General features: G+C 42.4%; 1 protein-coding gene across 3 annotated transcripts; it reads left to right on the forward strand.

Annotated features, from left to right (window-relative positions):
* Positions 1 to 383: 383 nt before the first annotated feature.
* Positions 384 to 19,321, forward strand: khdrbs1b (KH domain containing, RNA binding, signal transduction associated 1b). 3 transcript variants are annotated; one of them, XR_011693933.1, is made up of 11 exons: positions 384 to 800; positions 2,979 to 3,100; positions 4,168 to 4,284; positions 4,690 to 4,836; positions 8,974 to 9,107; positions 10,833 to 11,073; positions 11,533 to 11,600; positions 11,930 to 11,988; positions 13,243 to 13,431; positions 15,557 to 15,624; positions 17,775 to 19,321. XR_011693933.1 is itself a non-coding variant. In XM_071500618.1 (9 exons), exons 1-9 carry the CDS (start codon positions 707 to 709, stop codon positions 13,347 to 13,349), a joined length of 1,089 nt encoding a protein of 362 aa, XP_071356719.1. In that variant the 5' UTR covers positions 385 to 706; the 3' UTR covers positions 13,350 to 14,570. The 3 variants fall into 3 exon arrangements, 1 of the variants encoding a protein (XP_071356719.1); XR_011693934.1 differs by lacking the exons at positions 15,557 to 15,624; positions 17,775 to 19,321 and adding an exon at positions 14,596 to 14,751; XM_071500618.1 differs by lacking the exons at positions 15,557 to 15,624; positions 17,775 to 19,321 and having other exon boundaries at positions 385 to 800; positions 13,243 to 14,570.
* Positions 19,322 to 20,086: the final 765 nt, after the last annotated feature.

The raw sequence follows: 20,086 nt of genomic DNA on the forward strand, positions 1-20,086 counted from the left end.
CCTCTCTAAAATGAAGATTATGACACTGATACAATTTTATCAGTTGGTATTGGTGATTAAATCAGTCTGAAATTACCTACAATATAGAGCTGACCCCAGAGGTTTCTAGATAATCTAAGATGAAACATGGATATTCCCTTTCAGTTAACCATAACAAAAACATGTTTGACTTGTAGTTTATTACCTTAACTCCTCTGATTCTTTCAATTAAATACATATCACAGGAGAGATTAAACAGTAACGTAAGTGGCACCATGTTACCATATATACCATATGTTATCACATTACCAGCATCGTAAATCATACAGCGGGGTTATCTCCACTGGAGGCGGCGCGCATCCACACAGCACACGGTAGGCGGCGTCAGTCCGGAGAACTACGTCCTTCTGAGCTCACTTCCGTCGGCTTGAGCCGGATCACTATTCTCCAGTCTCTCAGCGCTTTTGTTCTCCCATTTCCATCCAGGCAGCGCTGCTGATAAGACGGAGCCAGCCGGTTGGGAAGCCGCAAACACGCAAAGTAGCGGACTCGTCTTTTCGCAGAGACGCCGGGTAGCCACATGCAAAGCGCCGTCTGCGAAGAGGATACGCGGCACTCCGTAGTTACATAACTGGACTACTTTTTTTTTTCTATTATTGTTGGGGGTTTTTCACGCTTTTTATTTTTTTTGTTGCACCGAAACTGACTCCCTCCCTCTAAACTCAAAATGGAGAACGACGACAAATACCTCCCCGAGCTGCTGGCGGAGAAGGACAGCCTGGACTCGTCGTTTACGCACGCCATGAAACTTTTAAACGCAGGTAAAGTAGTGTTTCGTGGTGTTAATGTTCGCTCTCACTGTGAGGTTCGTGTTTTGACCGTGAGAGGGGCCACGTATGTGGCTCCTGAGCGCACCTTCAAATCCACACCTCCACGCTTTAAGCGCCATGTGTGTGTGGACGGGACGTGGGCTGCCCCACAACGGCAACACTAACATTAGGTGCTTTTTTTTTTTTTTTTTTTTTTTTTTTAGCGCTCGGTAATGAATAGGTGTGATGCATGGGTTCAGGTGGGAGTTAATTAAATACTAGTTAATGACCAGCGGGTGGCTTTTTAAATAGCCGGCAGCCGCTACAGCGCCACAGGAGACTCACTTTAAGGTTTTCCTCACAATAATTTCCGCTTCCTCTCACGCAGCTGCGGCGTCTCCGATCTGTTTTCTTCACTAATGTGGAGGCTTGTGTCGAGTTTAAACTTCATAATCAGACTCTTTTTCCTTTTTTTTTTTTTTTTTAATAGACAAACGGTTTAATTGTTTCTTGTCGGTGTCGAGTTCCTGTGATTGACTCGCAGCTATGTTGCGCAGCAGCTTTTTAAATGTGCGCCAGTATCCGCCACCGGGGTCACGCCGCCACTTCAAAGCCGAGAGGCGGCCTGGCAGCGGAGAGAGAGAGAGGGAGGGAGAGAGACCTTCACGTCCCGCCGTGAGTGTCGGCCGCTGCTGAAGTGTCCTTGAGCAAGAGACTGCAGACTGGGCAGCTCCAGCTGTTGTCTTGTAGCTGTGCTGGAGACGGGGCAAAAGGAAAGAAAAGACTGGCCCTGGTTTTCGGTTTGTCAGTTTTTGAGGTGGTCAGAGGAGCTGTGAAAACATTCATGGTCCTGTTATTGATAATGTTGTATTGATTTGCACAGGAGCACTTTTAATGTCACAGAATATGATTTCTGAAGTAATATCCTGTAGTGAGTCTGACAGATGATGAACTATAAGACAGCCTCAAAGTCACTACTGGGGACCACAAGTCTTTTCAAGGGCAGTACAGTCACAGTGAAGACAATAAGAATACACAAAACATGACGAGGACAGCTGGCTACCATGAACTGTGGGTTGGTTAAGTGATTAGTTAGTGTTTTGTCTGTGTTGTTGCCCATGTGCTCTCTCAGTGGCGGTCAGTTTGTTCCTGCAGGCTGCATCTTCCTTGCTTCTCAAGTATCTCAGGTAGCTCTGCTAAAGGTTAAGTTGGTCTCTTTGTCTAACAGGATGTGCAGTATCTAGACACTGAGAGGAAGAATGGTACAGAAAGACAAAGTGTCAGTGTGTTGCCGCTTCCCTCAGCAAAACATCCACTGAGCCCCCCACTCCCATCTCTCCAACCTGCAGCTGGCAGACTGTTGTGTAGCTGACATGTTTGCACATGGTGGCCAGGAGAGAGGAGGTGGTTTGAGATGGTGCTGTTGGTGCCATGAAGAGGTGACAGGGGGTGTAGAGAAAAGCTGGTGGCTACTTCTCCAAGTGTAGCTGCGAAAGCTGTAATTTCCCAAATCATGGCTTGAAAATTAAGAATTAAGGCTGTTACTTTGATTACTGAGTAGTCTGACAATTATTTTCTCAGTTATGGAAGAATTTTTTTAGTGTATTAATGGACAAATTGTGAAAAACTTCCATTACAAGTTCTCACATCAAGGTGATGTCTTCAGACGTCTTGTTTTGTCCAATTAGTAGTAAAAAAAAAAAAAAAACCTAAAGGGATTGAGATTACAAGACCTCACATTTAAGAAACTGCAACCAGTGACTGTTTGTAGTTTTCGTTTGAAAGATGCCTGTTTAATGGCTCAATCAATTCAGCACAAAAAAGTGCTAAATAAATCACATCACAAACACTCATTTATCATCCTTGATTCTTCTGTAATCAGTTCTGCAATCAGTTGATTTGGTGATTTCGGAGTCAAAAGAATTCAAGATGTCTTGGGGGGGGGAAAAAGGGAACGTTTCTTTTATAATTACTGAGATTCATTTGTTAAATCTGAGTCAAAAATTTTGAACTTTTCAGCCACTTTAGTCCCATTGTAACGCAGACATCTTCACAGCTTTAATTGCAAATCACCAACTCCCTAATGGAAGTGCACATAAATCCACCTCATGATGATAATGTGCTTTGTCACCTTGAATCTTGTTTGATTGCATGAACACTTTGCCTGAAACGATACCTCTCCCCTTCTAGAAATTGATAGAATCCAGAAAGGCGAGACTAAAAAGGAGGCAGAAACATACCTGGACCTTTTCACAACAAAGAACATCAAACTTAAGGAGCGAGTTCTCATACCTGTCAAACAGTACCCGAAGGTGAGCTTTCTTTGCCCCTGACCCCCCCCCCCCCCCCCCCCCTTCTTCTTCTTCCTCTGTCCTCGTTTTCAGTGAGAACCCCTCTTGATTTAATTTATCCTGCAGCCGGGTTTCAATTATACAAAGCCATGGGGTTACTTAGGGAGTCTCAAATTGCTCCTCTCAACCTCGATCTTTAAGCTCCAGAGTATAATTACAGATGATACTGGCATGTTTTAAAATATCACTGGAAGGATCAAAATGTTAATATTACTATGGTTAGGATAGCTCTGTATTCAGTGTGATCCAGCCCAGGTACAATAGGCTGGAGTGAAGTCTTAATTTTCTTCATCATGTAACACCAGGTGCAGTGATGCATATCGTTTCAATGGGCCACACTGACTTAAAGTTGAGGGGCAATGTGTGAATGTATTGTGGCTCTTTGAAAGCTGTTGTGTAACTGTTAGGGTCCTGTTTGCCTTTTAAGTTATAAACCACACGGCTTTAACCGAAATAACAAACTAAAATGAGATCTATAGCTGCTGCCCCCTCCCGAGCATCAGATCAATATCATGTAGGAGTCTGGACTGTGGGGGTAACGCAGCCGTCTGATCTCCCAGACGTAGGTTTAACTTGTACATCAGTCCTCTGTGTCAGGGATGACAAAGCTAATGAGCGTTTTCAGATTGCAAAAGCTACTTTTACAACTCCAGGAGGAATTTCTTCCTCTGGGGCCTTTTTTTTTATTTTATTTTTTTGCTAAATGTGTTTGGCAGTGACAGCTAATTGTAGGACACAGCATACACACAGTAATTATGTTGTTCAGGGGTTGAGGAGGTAAAGATTACAGCTTTTGCTCATAAGTTGGTTCTGGCTCGGTGCTCGGATGATTGGACTGAATAGTAACTGATGGTGTTACAGCCCTCCAGGGCTCATATTGACCTTCTTGGCTAAATCTACTTAAGGCCCCAGTATGCACAACACAACCCCGGCCAGTGATTGCGCCTTCACTCTCTTGGCATTAAACTCAACCCTAACCTCTGCTGTGATTGTTACACTAATTTTGTTCCGCTTTGTTTTGTTATTAGTTCAATTTCGTGGGGAAGATTTTGGGACCTCAGGGCAACACAATCAAACGTCTTCAGGAAGAGACTGGAGCCAAGATCTCAGTGCTGGGCAAAGGATCCATGAGAGACAAAGCCAAGGTACAACACACATATACACGCACACACACACACACATCTGGCGTTACACACCTGTAAGAAGGGCACTTAAAGCCATAACACATCTGGCCTGTGCTTGAGGAAGGTGGCAGACAGTGAGCGCAGATGGTGTCAACTTGCAGGATATTTTGGTTGATCTTAAGCATAAAGCCAAGGGCGTCTACGCACCACACATCTGTTCCAGGAATCTTCAGGACCGGCCAGTAAACCTGTTATCTACCAGTCTGATCTGATTATTAAGCCATACACAGACAGGGAATACCACACCTATGCCTGATGCCCTCCGAGGTGGATGAAACGTGATTACTTTTTGCATAATTCATTTAATCTCAGCGTTGGCTGTGTGCTCTCTCTGACTCGCGGATACTCCCTGCGCTCTTGTTTCAGGAGGAGGGGCTGAGGAAAGGCGGCGAGCCCAAGTACGCTCACTTGTCTATGGAGCTGCACGTGTTCATCGAGGTGTTTGCCCCCGTGCCCGAGGCCTACCTGCGCATGGCACATGCCATGGAGGAGGTCAAGAAGTTCCTGTTCCCTGTGAGTCTGACTTTGCTATTGGCTTATTTGTGTCTTTTTATTTTCCAGTGGCAGACTGTCTGTTTGCTCCCCTGCATGGACCAGAATAACAATCGTTTTTTGCTGTTAATTAATCTATTAATTGTTTATTCAATTCAACATTTATCTGGTAAAATGAAGTCATCAGAGGCTAAATGGAGGTCTTTCATAGCCAAACAAAAGCAAAGCTTTTCTATTGATAGGCTGTAAATTAGAGAAAAACACGCTGTTATTTGTAATTGTTGAAATGTAACAACAAATTGTCAGCTGCTCAGCTCACTGATGAGTTGACAGTTTGACCCTATAAATTGAAACAAGGGCTGCAACTAGCTGTTGTTTCCATTATGGAGTATTGATCTTACAATTTCCTAAAGCCAATACTGATGTTTTCAGATATTGTTTTGTCCAATCAGCATCTTAAACCCTGAAATGACTGATTCATCACATAAGAAAAACACATTGATATTGTTGAATGTTTGGTATCTTTGCATGAAAAACAGAAGCCATACATGGCTGTTAAGTCTGTAAAGTCACAGTTTTTCCACCTTGGATCCACCTACAGAGGAGATTTCTTGTTTCAGTTTTAATTTAACAACAGAACACAGCATTATTTTATTCTCACACAACAGCGACAAGTCTAATTACTAGAGTTATGAGAACATTAGGGATCTAAAGATGGAGGACCCAGTCACTTAGAGCAGCCCTGCTGACAGTGTAAAACTCTTTTTCCACCAGAATTAGCAAGTATTTTTTGAACGCCAGTCGCGTTTGTCTTTCTGTTCAGACTGAGGACACACACAACTGCAAGAAGCGATGTCATCACATGAACTCAGAGCACACACACAGACACAGTGGAGGAAGAGTGAGCTGTCAGTTAAAGTCTCGGAGCCTCTGTATGGGATGTTTCCATCGTTGATTGTTTTTAAAACTTGCAGCTCACTCTTTTACCCGCTCGGAGGGACGTTACAGCAGGACAAGAGGTGAAAATAAGTGGGTTCACCCGGGTTTTGTGTTTACATCAATGCTGATCAGAGCCGTTAAATACCTGTGTCTACTGCAGAGTCATTTGACTTGGGTGTGAATGCCAGTTCAACCCTTTTCCATTGCTGACAAAAGCCCAATGTTAGCGGGTGTTACCTGTTTTTTTTTTTTTTACCAGTGGAAAAAGGGCTGAACTGGCTGACTGAGGGTGTGCCTTTCAGAAAGGTGAGCAGTCAGTCACAGTTAGTGAGTTAGCAAAGATCTGGGAGGGGGCACAGTAGGACAGACGGAGGGGATGGAGTGGGTGTTTACCTGGACAAACAGACCTGGTGGCACAGTCCAGGCACGTACAACAGTCAGCTTTAGAGGAGGAACTGGGTCGCTTTCAGCTGGTCCTTTCACACACACTGTTCAAGGCAGGACTGTTGTGACATTCTGTATAAAAGCTACAAACATGGAAAGCCGTCTGTGTAAGAGGGAGAGTCGGCGTGACGGGACAGGATGCTGATGCTGTTTTCACATGTCATGCCTCTGATTCCAGAACACGGTCATATTATCTGACATCACACACTGGGGCAGCGATATCATAGTTCCCACTCATTCTGGGAAACAGTCGATCACTTTTCCAGTCATGGAAAACACCTTGAAAATGTCCAGGAAAATTCTTTAAACATTCTCCTATTTTTGGGAAAAGTTATGGACTAGTTTATGGGGGCTAGTTTATGGACAATGGTATTTAGAACAGGCTGCTATTGGTTTTGTTTGGCAACAATGAACGCACTTTGAAGTCACATTGCATGTTGCAGGTTGGATGGAGAATCATTAAACATTCACTCATAGCTTTCATCAAATCAGACCTCCACAGATGGGAACATAATATTGGTGTATGGTGTGATTCCTATCTAATCATATGAGCTAAATCATCACTGGAAAAGTCCTGGAAAATGATCTCTAGATTAGAGTGAGAACCCTGATTATGTCGGATTTATTTGGTTCAGTGTGAAAAAGCGAAGTGAAGGGTGTAAAAGAGACTTGACATTAAAGACTTAATGGAGGCAGGTGATATGTTTGAACACTGCTGTCAGACACAATGAGACACCAGGAGAAATCCAGTTCCATCCAATGATGGTTTATTGCAGTCTTTAGGCTTATATATATATAGATATATAGATATCTATATAGATATCTATATATATATATATATATATATATATATATATATATATATATATTATATATATAATATATATATATATATATTATATATATATATATTATATATATAATATATATATATATATATATATATATATATATATATATTATATATATAATATATATATATATATATTATATATATATATATTATATATATAATATATATATATATATATTATATATATATATATTATATATATAGATAGATAGATAGATAGATAGATAGATGCTGTTTCTTTCTTTAATATTTAAACAGAAAACATAAATCATGTGTTAATTACACTAAGAAAATAACTAATCTCAGCAAGAGTCATGATTGACAACAACTACTAGCATTATAACTTTAACACAACATCTCTGGTAAATACTGCAGGATCTAAGGAGCAAAAGTACAAAGGAGCTTGCACCTGAACTCAGTCCTCTATACAGCATGTGATGAATCCAGGCCCCTCCTCCTGAGGCAGCCTCTTCTGCAGACCTGCTCTTTACAACATGGCAGAATAGTGGGACCTCTGTTTAAAAGAGCCATCTGTGTCAACAGGGTTACTCCTCCTCGCGGCTTGTCCATCACTGTGTCTTTACCCGAGTCTCGTTCTTGCAGGACCGTGGAATCAGGCGGGAGATGTGTTGCTCCTAGACAGATATGTGGGCACATTCGCCCTGCGCGGCCCACACTTGCTTTATTGGTTTTATGCTGCAAGATTTGTTGAGCGTGGGCAAACCTGCTCTGCTGTCAAGCCCATAGTGCTCCATAACAAAGGCTCTCGCCAAAGCAGGCCAACGGGCCCAGGGGTTCGTGAGATGCCTTACATTTTTTTAATTGGTGTGGACGGTGCTTTAGAAGAAAGAATAATTTGGATCAGAGGTGGGATGAATGGGCTGATGAACCAGTTGCAGTGCTGGTTTTGACGTATTATGTAAAAAGCAGAACCCGTCGTTACAGTTGGAGGCTGTAAACTCAGGCTTGACGTCAGTCATTTGGAAGCGGCGAGTATTTTAATAAATGACTCAGAAAACTGGCGGATGTGATTTGTTGTATCACCTGCAGGTTTTTGTACAGGCTTCTACTCTTCTGTTGCTCCTCATCCTTTTTATATCTGTGTCCCTGCATGTCTGCTAATGTACATGTAAGGCCTGAGATGAATTTGTGATCAGTCAGATCAGTTGTGTTTTCCTGCTATTTGCTGCAGATAAATTCAAAGCTGCAGTATGTGCAGCATATTCTGGTATCTGCCTTTCATTTTTTTCCCCCCTTTCTCTCCTTCCCTTCACCATCATTAGAGCTCTGTCACTATTCCAGTCCAGGGACTGATTTATGAAAAAGAATTGATTGGGTCACAGTGCAGCTCTTGTGATTGCTCCCTGAAGAAAGGCGGTGGATTGTGTTGCGGGATTTGTGCTGCTCAGACAGGCGACTGCAGTAATCCACCCCAACTTACTGTTTTTTTTGGGGGGGGGTTGCAGAAAGACTGAGGTAACTGTTGATGCAGTCGTAGCAGACTTGTCAAGAAGTGCAGGGAGAAGTGATTTACATTTTGTGCATGATGGAGAGGCACAGGAAGGCAGGGAGGAGTGTGGATGGATGGGCTCCAGCCTCCCACATCCACGACCCCCTCTCTCTCTCTCTCTCTCCCTCCTCACACTCTGACTCACTGGCTCTGAGGCTTCTTGTTCCACTCGCTCTGTTAGCCATTAGGAGGAAGCTGTGTTTTCAGCAGTTCTGTAATTGTGTTTCACTGTTTTATTCATCAGTACTTCTACCACACTGCCTCCTTTTCTTCTTTCTCTTTTTCGTCTGCATGGCTTCACTTTTCCCTTGTCATGTGCTCTCGTTTCTCATCCCTCTCTTTCCTCTTTTTATTTTCTTCTCCCGTGTGTGTGTGTGTGTGTGTGTGTGTGTGTGTGTTTGTGCGTGCGTAGGACATGATGGATGATATCTGCCAAGAGCAGTTCATGGAGATGAGCTACCTGAACGGAGGCCAGGAGCACGGAGCCCGAGGCCGAGGGGGCATGCCGGTCAGGGGCCGCGGAGTCCCTCCTGCTGGAGCACACAGGTGAAGGGACGCACGCACTCAAACAGGTTTCTCACATAACAGCTGCTGGGTCACTGAGTTAACACAAAGACGCTGCTGTTCATCCACTACTTTATCTGTGTATCAATGAAAACCCAACGGTGAGATTATTAAGGGCTCTGAACCAGTGGCTGTTTAAAGCTCAGGTTGTCACTTCATGCTCAGTTTCTTGTGTAACAACGTGAACGGTGATTTAAATTTCCCTTTAAAGGAATAGTTTGACATTTGGGGAAATGCATTCATTTGTTTTTTTGCAGTGAGTTAGAGGAGAGTATAGATTCCGCTGACATGTCTGTACAGTAAATATGTCACTGGAGCCAGAAGCTAGTTAGCTTAGCATAACTAGACTGGAATCAGGGGGAAATGATTAACTTGACCTAACTTGATCTACCAGCACCTTTAAAGCTCACTAGCTAACACATTATTTAAACAAAAAAGATATAACATGTTCATTTGTGATGTCAGACCAGTTCCAGTCTTTATGCTAAGCTATGCTAAGTGGCTGCTGGCTGCAGCTTCATATTAAACCTACAGATATGAGAGCACTGGCAATGATCTCGTCTAACTTGTAGAGATGTGTGTTTTAAAAAAAAATAAAAAATTCAATTCAGAAATTCCAAAAAATGGATTCATATTTTTCAGTCTTATAACAGCACTGGTTAACATTGTTCCCTGGCATCAGATGAGATCACCAGTCCTATAGATGCAGCTGTGTCAGTTTCCCTCCAGATACTCCTCCTTGGTGTGAGCAAGAAGAAAGTGCAGAGGAAAAAGTCATTGAACCTTCCCCATCTTCACTGAAGGCAGCGTTCAGGCACATTCAGATTTTATAACCTCGAGGAGAGAAAGGAACTCCATCAGACCCATGTCACACACAGGCTTTATGTACAGTTTCAGGCACTTGAAGACACGGTCATCACTAAAGCTTATGTAATGCAAGAGGGGTCGAAGTTATCATATTGACATTTAAGGTGTATTGATTGATTTCCAAACGTCAATCATGCACTGTGTAACATCCAGGAAAACTTTGGACCTTTAAAGTTGCTGGTAGCTGCCGGTAGCCTGTGACGGTAACGGTGAATTAAATCGTTAATAAGTAAAGATAAAAAAGGCAGAAAACATCCTTTCATTTCATCATTTACTCTTCTGACACTTCTGTATTTGTGATGCATTTACACATAAACATGGCATGACCCCTGCCTGCAACTTCTCCTCTGAATGGATGTTTCCAATGAGGCTTCATTTGCTCGACATAAGTAAGAAAATGAAATCATTCAAAACACAAACTGCACGTGTTCATTCAACTGCTGCTTAACACCACGCTGACCACAACCTTCTGCATGGTGTCAGCTAATATTACAGAGCGGGGTCTTTGTGTGATGCTGCTTATTTTCTCATCATGATGAAACATGGAAATCACGAAGTCAGTCTAACATTTGATCATGTGATCATAGTTGACTGTGTGTAAACTTGCCACTGTAGGATAAGTGGTTACGTAAGTTTAGAAACAAGCCGCGACTTAACGATGCACATCACAGGTGTGCTGCGGTATTTAAACAAATAGCACTACACCCGACCTATTACCATTGTTTTTGAATCGAATCCTGAGCCCAAGGATCAAATCGTGTACCCCATCTCTTTCCCACATTGTGAAGCTATTCCTTTCAGTAGAAGACCACAGTAACAACTCTGTGCTCTTTTCTCCAGGGGCAGGGGAATGCCTCCTCGCGGCGCTGCTTCCAGGGGAGGTGTGAGTCGAGGTGGCCCAGCCAGAGGTGGCGCAGTGAGGGGTGCCCCAGGAGGCCGAGGAGGGCTCCCTGCAGCACCCGCCAGGGGAGCTGCGGCACCCCGCGCCAGGCCCCCAGCTGCCGGACCTCCACAGAGGATGGCGCCTCCACCCCCCCACCAGCACACCCCTGCTTCGGCCCCTGAGAGCTACGATGACTATGTAAGTATAACTGCCAGTGGAGGGTAGTTTTCATTTATCCATTTAGTTTGTATGTGGATGTCTTCAGCACAATGATGTCATAGGTTATTACTGTTGTTATTACGCAAACATCTTTTTAAGCTTTATCTGGATAAGGTAGACTTCAGAAATGATAAAACCTTTAAGGGATATGTTGTCAAACAGCCAGAAGACAAGTTGTCCAGTCACAATATGATGCTCTCAGGTTTGATGTAGCTCAATCTGACCTCTACCACACCCGTCTCATGATTGTTTTGGGTACCCTGTTAGCTGCTCGTCCATCATCTCAGAAATAAGTGGTTTCAGATGCTCGAAACATGAGGGGAGAGCGTGTCTGCTGTCGTACAAGTGTAGTACTTTGAGGACATCTTGACATTCATGATTCATGAAGAAGCCTCTCCTTAAATCTCGCTCTGTTTCTCTGTTTCCTTCCCTCTTCAGGGCTACGACGAGAGCTACACAGACACGGCCTACGAGTCATACGACAGCTATTACAGTCAGCCGCAGGCGTGAGTGAATCAGACGTCTCTTTGGTTTTCACCTGCTTCTCACAAAGTGCATGCACATCACCTAGTTGGTGGTTTCTCTCGAGATGGGATTTGAGAGCAACAGAAATACTTTTTAGCCACTCGGCACAAACTCAGCATTGATGGTGCTTCATGTTTCATGGTTCGGATGGCAGCCGGGACTCAGATGTTCCATGCTGGAGAGCCAAGCTTTGATCTTATTCGTGGAAGCCAATTATCATCCCCCTAGACATTACAGTCAGCAGCCACTTGATGTTTTTCGAAGATTAAAAGTGATTTTTCTTCTTCTCCCCCTGTTTTTTGACCATCAGAGAGCCAGAATACTACGACTACGGACACGGAGAGACCACAGACTCATATGATTCATATGGTAAGAAAAGTCTTTTTTCACTGGTAAACAAATTTATACTGACAAAAAAAGATAAGGGAGAGCTGGGACAAATCAAACGCAGGGAGGGATGGAACATATATTTTTTCCGTCGGATATGGCAAACTGCATCAGCATGTACAGCACACAACACTTACCAGACCAACAAAGTATTGCGTGGATGCATCAGACTTCTGTGGAGTTTAACCTGAAATTTTTTTTGGTTGTGTTTTTTGTTTCAAGTGTCATTGACATGGTCCTATGAAAGATTAATTAGTACTTTAACAGAAGCAAATTAGTTGTCAGGAGTCACTGTGGAGTTGAATAAGTATTTCTTTCCTCCCATCACTGATACAGTCACACTGTGTTTACAGCATTTATTACAACATGTAACATATTGTACCGACACAATATGCCGAGAGTCGGGGTGAGAACACCCCAGAAAAAAAACATCCAACTCTGCATCATTAATGCCATATGCTCTAAAGATAAAATGTATCATTTTTTTTAAGATGAATTACAAAATATGTTTGCAACTACATCTTAAGGGGGTCAATATCAGACAATTTTAATAAAAAACAAGAGCAATGTTAACAATTCAAACAAGTTTATACTGTTACACAAAGTTGTTTGACATTTGTACAAAATAACACCAGGTATCCACAGACGACACGAGTTGTTGATCACAATGAAAAATACCTTCTCCCTGTAATGTTGTCTTTTACGTTGATCTGAAAAGTGTTTGAGTGAGTCCTCCCTGCTCTCCACTACTGAATACAAAAGCTGTGATATGACCAAAAACCTGCTTGGTGATACGAGTGAATTTACATTCTCTGATTGATCTTATTGGTTGGTTGATTGTATTTACTATCCTGAAATTGTCAAATTAAAGAAGAGGCTAAAAATGTTGGTGGACCCCGGTCTGAGACTTTCCATCGGAGAAGGATTAAAGTTAACTTTCTGGCTCAGCAGCTACCAGATCTTTAAAGGTACCACTACTAATGTGTGGGTCTCCATTTTGTCTTATTGCTGTACCGGCAGCACAAAGAAAGTCCCGCAAACAGTTTAGTCCTGATCGATCACGTTTAAGAGTTTCAGTGATTTTGTAAAATGACTGTTTGTTTACAAAAAAAAATCACCCCAGGGCAGCTTTAAAGGCAGCTAGCTGTTTTTTCCTATGCTAAATGTTGAGGCTTTTTGAATCCATATTGAATCACATGTTCATAATGTGTGTGTTTGTTTTTCCTGTGTCTCCAGGCCAGGATGACTGGAACGGGACCCAGCAATTAGGTCTAGGGAAGGCCCCTCCCCCCTCCAGAGGTTCAAAGACGACTTACCGGGAGCACCCATACCGACAGTACTGAAGCGGACTCGCCACCCTTAACGTGTCGCCCTGACTACCGCCTGTCTACCACGGCAGCTCTTGCTTTAAGCAGCCCGACAAAAGTAATTGTCCGTTTTGTCTTTGGTTTGGTCTTTTCCTACACCGGACTTTATACGAGAGCAAATTCGGAACTGAAAATCTGAACTGGTTTTTGAGATTTGACCGCAAACCCCTCCCCCACCCCCATTTTGTTGCACCAACCAACCAACCACCTATCCATCCAACCAACCAACCAAAGCGGCTTTTAGATGGGTTAGAGACGAGGAGTTGGCGTCCTTTTTTTGTTCTCTTTCATTTGAATTTTTTTTTCTGTTGCTGTATTTTTTTCTCTGACCCTTTTTACCCCCCTCTGGCTTGTTTGCATTGTTGACCATTAAGTTTTTTTTAAAACTGTTTGAGAGTAACCATTTCTAGTGGAATTAGTGGCTCATTACACACTTGTCTAAGGAATCCATTTTAATTGTTTTTAAATACAAAGAATCTGTTGAGGGTCAGTTGCAGATTCCCATTTAGGCTACATTTCAAAATTCTGTTAATATAGCCAAATAAAAGACCTTTTAAACTTTCAATTATGTAATATAGAATCAAAAAACAATCTTAAATTAAGTGAAGGTTAAAGAATCAATGTTAATGGAATCAGTACAATTCATTCTTGATGATGGTTTGTTTTTAAATAGTTCTAAAACGTTGTCCATTTAGACTTAGGCAGCAATATTTGTCATTGTACGTAGAGTTTTGAAATATAGCCCTAATAGACACTGTTGAGATGGACTGTCCTCATATCCTCAATTTGTTTTACTTGTTAAAAATTAATTTTAAGACTCTGAAGACAAAATGTTTGTTTAATGAGATCACGGCCAAGATATGGCCTCCTGTTATGCTAAAAACAGTTCAGGTCTTCATTTTGTGATCTGATTCTCTATAAACTGCATGCACAAAGTACTCAAAGAAGGATTGGGACAAAAATCTCCACATGGGTCTTCTCTTTCTATAGAGAAGGGATCCTGCAGCTCAATCCGAACTCTTGTACATATTTTAAAACATCCTAACTGTACTTATTCTGCCACTAGTATCTGTACCCTCTCCATAAAATGCATTATGCTACATGTGTAAGCTTGCCTAAATAGGTTACTAAATCTGTCCAAAAGATGTTTTGCAGCAGTTTGTCAATAAAGCTTAGTTTGTTTTTTATGAAACGTAACTTGCTTTATTTTTTCCTGTCCTAGTAAAATTCTGAAATGGCCTTTTTTAAACAACTTCAGCAGTCAGATGTAGGTGTTTTCCTTTGTTTCTCATTCAAAATCGCATTTTAAATCTAAATGAATGTATTGACGTCTGAAGAATTTAACCCTACTAAATGATGTCTTGATTGATTATCAAAAGAGCACAACTTATTCTTTCTCTCTCTTTCTATACTTTTTAAAAAGGACCCAGAGGTAAGACCTCTAAAATAACCTGGATAGCTTCCTAATGTGTATAGAGTTCTAAAGCATTGAATGCCTGGGTATGTATAAGACTTTTTCAATCCTCTTACCTGTGGTCGTAATCGTTAATGAGAATTGCTTTTATAGCATCTGAAAATTAACTGAATTCAAACCACCATTCAGGTCTAGGCTTCATTGTCATGAATGACGCTGGCGCGATGGCTACTTTAGTACAGAGTAATGGCAGTGCAATGGAGAGGATGGTTATAACCTAGAGAACTCCACTGTAAAGGTAACCTAACCCTAAATGTTTAATTTCGTAGTGTGTTTATCCATTGACATAAACTTGCTGGTAAATGCGTACAGTTTCTTAAAATATTATTACAGTCATGGCAACAAAAAAGAATCGACTCAAAAGTAAGAAAAACGTAACTTCCAATATCTGACAGTAGTGGATTTTATGTACCAAAATAACTGTTCTGTGTACTAACAAAATATGTTAGAATAGTGTTAATGCAACTCTTGCTAAAATGAACAAAGCCAAATCTATGTCAATATCTTGTGTACAGTTGAGCTGCTGTTACTTTTTTATTTGGTTGCTTACTGTAATATTTAAAAGGTTCTGCCTGTACAAAGTTAACCAAAAAAGAAAGCTTGAGTTGCATGAGCATATCTTCTCCTGTAGACATTGCATGATCTCTGTCTCAAGTTTCTCCCAGTGTTTTTAGACAAGGTATTGATTTGGGGTTTGTCCTTCCTTCAGGCACAGCTATCGGTCACTGAGTGCCCGGAGACTGACAGTCCGCTGAAGTGAGACCATACGAACCTCAGGTTGGTCCATCGTCGCACCTTTTTTTTCTTTTCCATTTTTAAGGACCATACTGCTGGTTTTTGCATGCGTTAGCCCGTTATCTCCACGCTTCATATTGTTTCCATTACTACTACCCATACAGCAAGTCCTTTAGATTGATTTTACTACCTTCCAGGCAGCAATTAGTCTCCACCCATGTTTGTATTATATGAAAACCGTCTTGCATAGACTTGAAACTTGCATGAAATGTGTAATCTATCGCAGAGAACCAATCCAACTTCTTCTACTGTTTTTGTCAAGGCTTCGTTGTTTTTGTAGCAAGAAGAGCTTTTTTTGGGGGGGGGATCTTTCCCTATGGGTGCGTTCATGGACGCTCAGACACCTGGGATCTCAAAATGTGGTGTGAGGCGGCCTTTTTAAAGGAAGAGTATGTCTTTTTGAGAAAGCTTATTTTCACATTTTTGAGCCAGTAGCTAGCCTGGTTCCGTCAAAGGGAACAAAATCTGCCTATGAAACCCAAGTTTAAAAAGAACATAGAGAGTTGTTTTTGTTTATACTCTTTTACTTTATTTTTTGTATTAATTAGTGAGCTTTAGCTTTTAGAGGCGCCACAAGGTGGATTTTTTTTTTTTTTTTCTCTGACATAGCCAGGCTTAATGTGTTAACCTGTTTCTAGTCTTTATGCTAAGCTAACAGCTGAACTCAACAAGAAAGCAAATTAGTGTAGTTCCCCAAAAGCCAAACTATTCATTTTAATGCAAAAATCATCATAAGCTGATGTGATTCTTTCTGCAGCTGAAATCACTACTAACTAGTTTTAAGACCCTGCTCGCAACACTAACTTAAAAAAAACCTGACAAATTTCCCTCTGTGATGGATTATTCATTTCTGTGTAAGGTATATACAATTTGTAGGTAATGGTCTAAAACATTCAAAACCACTGGTATGGTTCCTTTTTTGTTTTAAACCTTTCCTATTTTTCCCCAAAGACCATTGTGCAGGAAACTTTGCTTCCAGATGCCTCTCGGCCTTTCAGCCTATGTAACATTATGCAGCAGCAGCACGTTTGTGGTATTCACAGCATTTCAAAGCTTGGTTGATTCTGATGATTGCCCAGCAGCTCCTTTTTTAAAGTCGCCTTGCTTTTGACAGTGTCTGTGAATTGGTGTGTGGCCGCACTAGCCTTCAGCGAGTCTGAGCAAGGGAGAATGCGACGCCAGTGTCAGTGTGGTCTCAGAGAAAGTGACTAATGAGGATCCGTTGGCTCAGGGCTTCTCTGACAGAAGGAAAACGGCAGCGGAGAGGACTCTGGCGATTCTCGAAATGGAACCAGCAGGAGGAGAGAGAGGTGTCAGAGGGATTCCTCGTGATGTCCTGTCAACGCCTTGAAGGCAGGAAAAAGTTAAACGAAGGCTTTGCAAAGTAACGCTTGGTGGTCAGACTTTGAGAAACATGACTGTCATTGGCATTTTAGTGGAGGGAAGTTGGATAACAAAGGCGTCTGAGGGCGTTCTCTAAGATGTGTCTTGACAGAAAGGTCACTCCGTCGTTTGAAGATTGTGTTGAGCACGACTACTGCCAGTTTTTAGACATGTTAGAAAATGAACTCCTGTTTGTTTGTGATGACAAAGCAACACAACAGCTGGTTTGCAACAGCTGGTTCAGACTTGCTGAGTCCCTCAGAGCAAAATCTGAGTGTTTAATAATGAAAAAAAGTCTAGAGGCTGCTGCCGTCTAGACTTTACAGAAACCTTGACGTATAAAAGAGGTTTTGTCTGGGCCTCTTTTTTTCCCAGTTGCTTTTATGTTCAAAGATCTATGACCACATTAGCTGTTGATTGAAATAATGATGCACTAACCCACAGTCACCAGTCTTGCCAGTAATTATGTATCACTTAGTAAAATGTTGCTTAGCTACTGTTGGAAGAGCCGTGCTGCTTGGCAGGAAAATGACCTTTAATTATTCCAGCTACTGCTTTAAAAAAAAAAAAAAAAAAAAAAAAAAACCCAAACAAAATTTTGCTAAAGACCACCTCTCATCTGTCCTGAAATGACTGTGAAGCAGCGGAGGATTTAGTGACTTGAAGAACAGGTGTTGTGTTTGTGTGTGAACGTGTCCGCTGATGTCCACGTCTCACGTCTCCCCCCTGTGCTTTTGTCTCCTCCGCAGTGAAGCCGTGCACGGGAGCAGCTCAGCATGAAGGAGGTGGTCAGACGAAGCTCTCGGGGCGCCCTGTTGAAAAGGAGTGGCCCAAAGCCCAGTTCAGTTCCTGGCAGGAAAGGTGGCTGGGGGGAGGGGTGGAGGGTTGAGTTGGGTTGTGGTGGCCAGCTGCCAAGTGACCCACAGGAGCCAGCTGATGTAGTGCGGGAGGGGGGTGGGCTGGGGCGGGGTTGGAGAGGAGCTGGCTCAGACTCCAGCTGAGCGGGACTAAGGCTGCAGCTGGTCAGTGAAGACGTTGAGCCCAGTGGAGACCCAGAACAACCAGAGACTGACAAACAGCTCTCGTGTTATGTGGACTATTCTGCCCAGTTCTTACATTCCATGTCAATATTGAATTACTGTCGTTATCCTTGTGTAATTATTTTCCTCACCCACTTGAAGCCTTTGCTGATCACATGCTGCTGTACACAGTTTCGGCGGACCACCCCCCTCTTCCAACAAATGTAATTGTTACAGCCTAATTCACCATAAAATGAGCACTCCTGTTATAGTAAGCTGTGAAATTGTTTTTAATTTCTATTAACCCTTGAATGAGATGTGAATTTTAGCTCTTTAGCTTTTTGCAAGCCAAGCTGTATTCAGGGAGGAGGAGAATGCTGTGACATCTGCATTTCAAGTATTTGATTTTTTTTTTTTAAACATTCTGCCTGCGTCCTGTTTAGCATCCATGCCTTATTGCTGCATGAAATTAAACTCAGTGCTCGCGAGTTAAAGATGCCCAGAGAGTGCAGATCAGTATCTCGCTGCGGTCGAGTTCACTGCGAGCTCACACGCACACGCCGCCACATCTTGGTGTTGCACTGCCTGTGTAGCCCTGAGGATATCAAATGCTAATGCAGCGGCTTATTTGCATGTACTCGCATGTACCCTCCTTGCAAATGTGCAACACTTTCATAACCAACGCTGGCCCGTTCTCGGCGGTTCAGCATCCAAGTATGATAATTCGGCGAGAAGGAGCCGTTGGGGGAGCTGCATGTGAGAAAAGGGACAGCGGGTGAAGACAGACATTACTAACTTGCCTCCATCTATCCATCCATCCATCATAACTCTGTTGATTTGATTCCCCTCTATGCCATTTTCTGCCATTATCACTGATGATATTACAGCTGCCTGTGGTGCTGAGTTACATTTAGAGGTCAAAACTGTACTTTCCTGTATTAAAAACAAATTTCTCTCTCCCAAGCCACTGGTCAGAGGCAGCATTATCCAAGTCAGAGCCTCCATTTAGCTTATTGAAAAAGCTAGCAGCTTAGAGGACAGAACATTAGAAACCCTCATTTGAGATGAAATGTCAACGGGCCATATCCAAAACAGATCATTTTTCAGCCTTTATGTCTAAAATAACGATTTCTGTGTCTCCCATAATCTAATGAAAGATAAGTGATAGTGTGGAATCCGTCTCCTTTGTTTGAATCGATGAACTGTCAAGAGTGTAAGGGTGGAAAAGAAAGTAAATGTTACCGGGCAATGATCAATAAAAGTAGACTTGAATATGAGCGAGCTGTGTATCAGTCATCTGTGATGTTTCCTGTTGGCTGCAGCTCCCTGCAACACGGTCTGCCGTTTCTGCCCACCTCCGTGTAGTCAACTGGCATGGCGTGTTCACATAACGCTATGTGGGAGAATAGATGGAATAAGGTGAGAGACAGGAGGCCAGTCCGTCTTGTCTTTTTGTTTTTCTTTTTTATTTGACGGTGGGTGGGTTACAGAGTGTGGAGGTGGATGTGTTAAAATGCTGTTGGCGTGTTAAGAGGTGGAGATGCTGTGGGCAGATACGGTGGACAGCTGGATTGCATCTTCTTGTCCTGACGGATTCACACCATCAGAGGAACATCGCGTGCTGACGCCTGGGAAGACGTTGACAATCAGCCTCCCCCAGATACACATCAGCTGCTGTTTCGTCAAGAGAGGCAATAATCAAAGTGACTTGTGGTGCTTAAATTGGGGTGAGCCGACCCCTGAGTGTCCTTGATCTCTCAGGGGAATTGCAGGGGAGGCTTTGAAGATGTATAGAAATGCTTACTGTAACAAGCGTTCTGTGCACTCAGATGTTCTCACAGTTTATGTATAAAAAGGCTTATAAGATGGGCTTGAAGGGTGCGAATGGAAGTCACTTGGCTGAAGTGTTTTTAGGGTTCATTAACAACAAAAAGTTCAGAATCAAATGGGAAGACGAGAGGTAATGCATTTTTCTTATTTTTAGTAAATCATGTAAAAAGATCCCAACCAACAATGAACTGATTTTAAGAACAGCTCCCCCG

Source organism: Trachinotus anak, unplaced genomic scaffold (genome assembly GCF_046630095.1).
Source record: "Trachinotus anak isolate AG129_WGS33_773 ecotype Australia unplaced genomic scaffold, CSIRO_AGI_Tana_v1 ptg000016l, whole genome shotgun sequence".
Taxonomy (NCBI): Eukaryota; Metazoa; Chordata; class Actinopteri; order Carangiformes; family Carangidae; genus Trachinotus; species Trachinotus anak.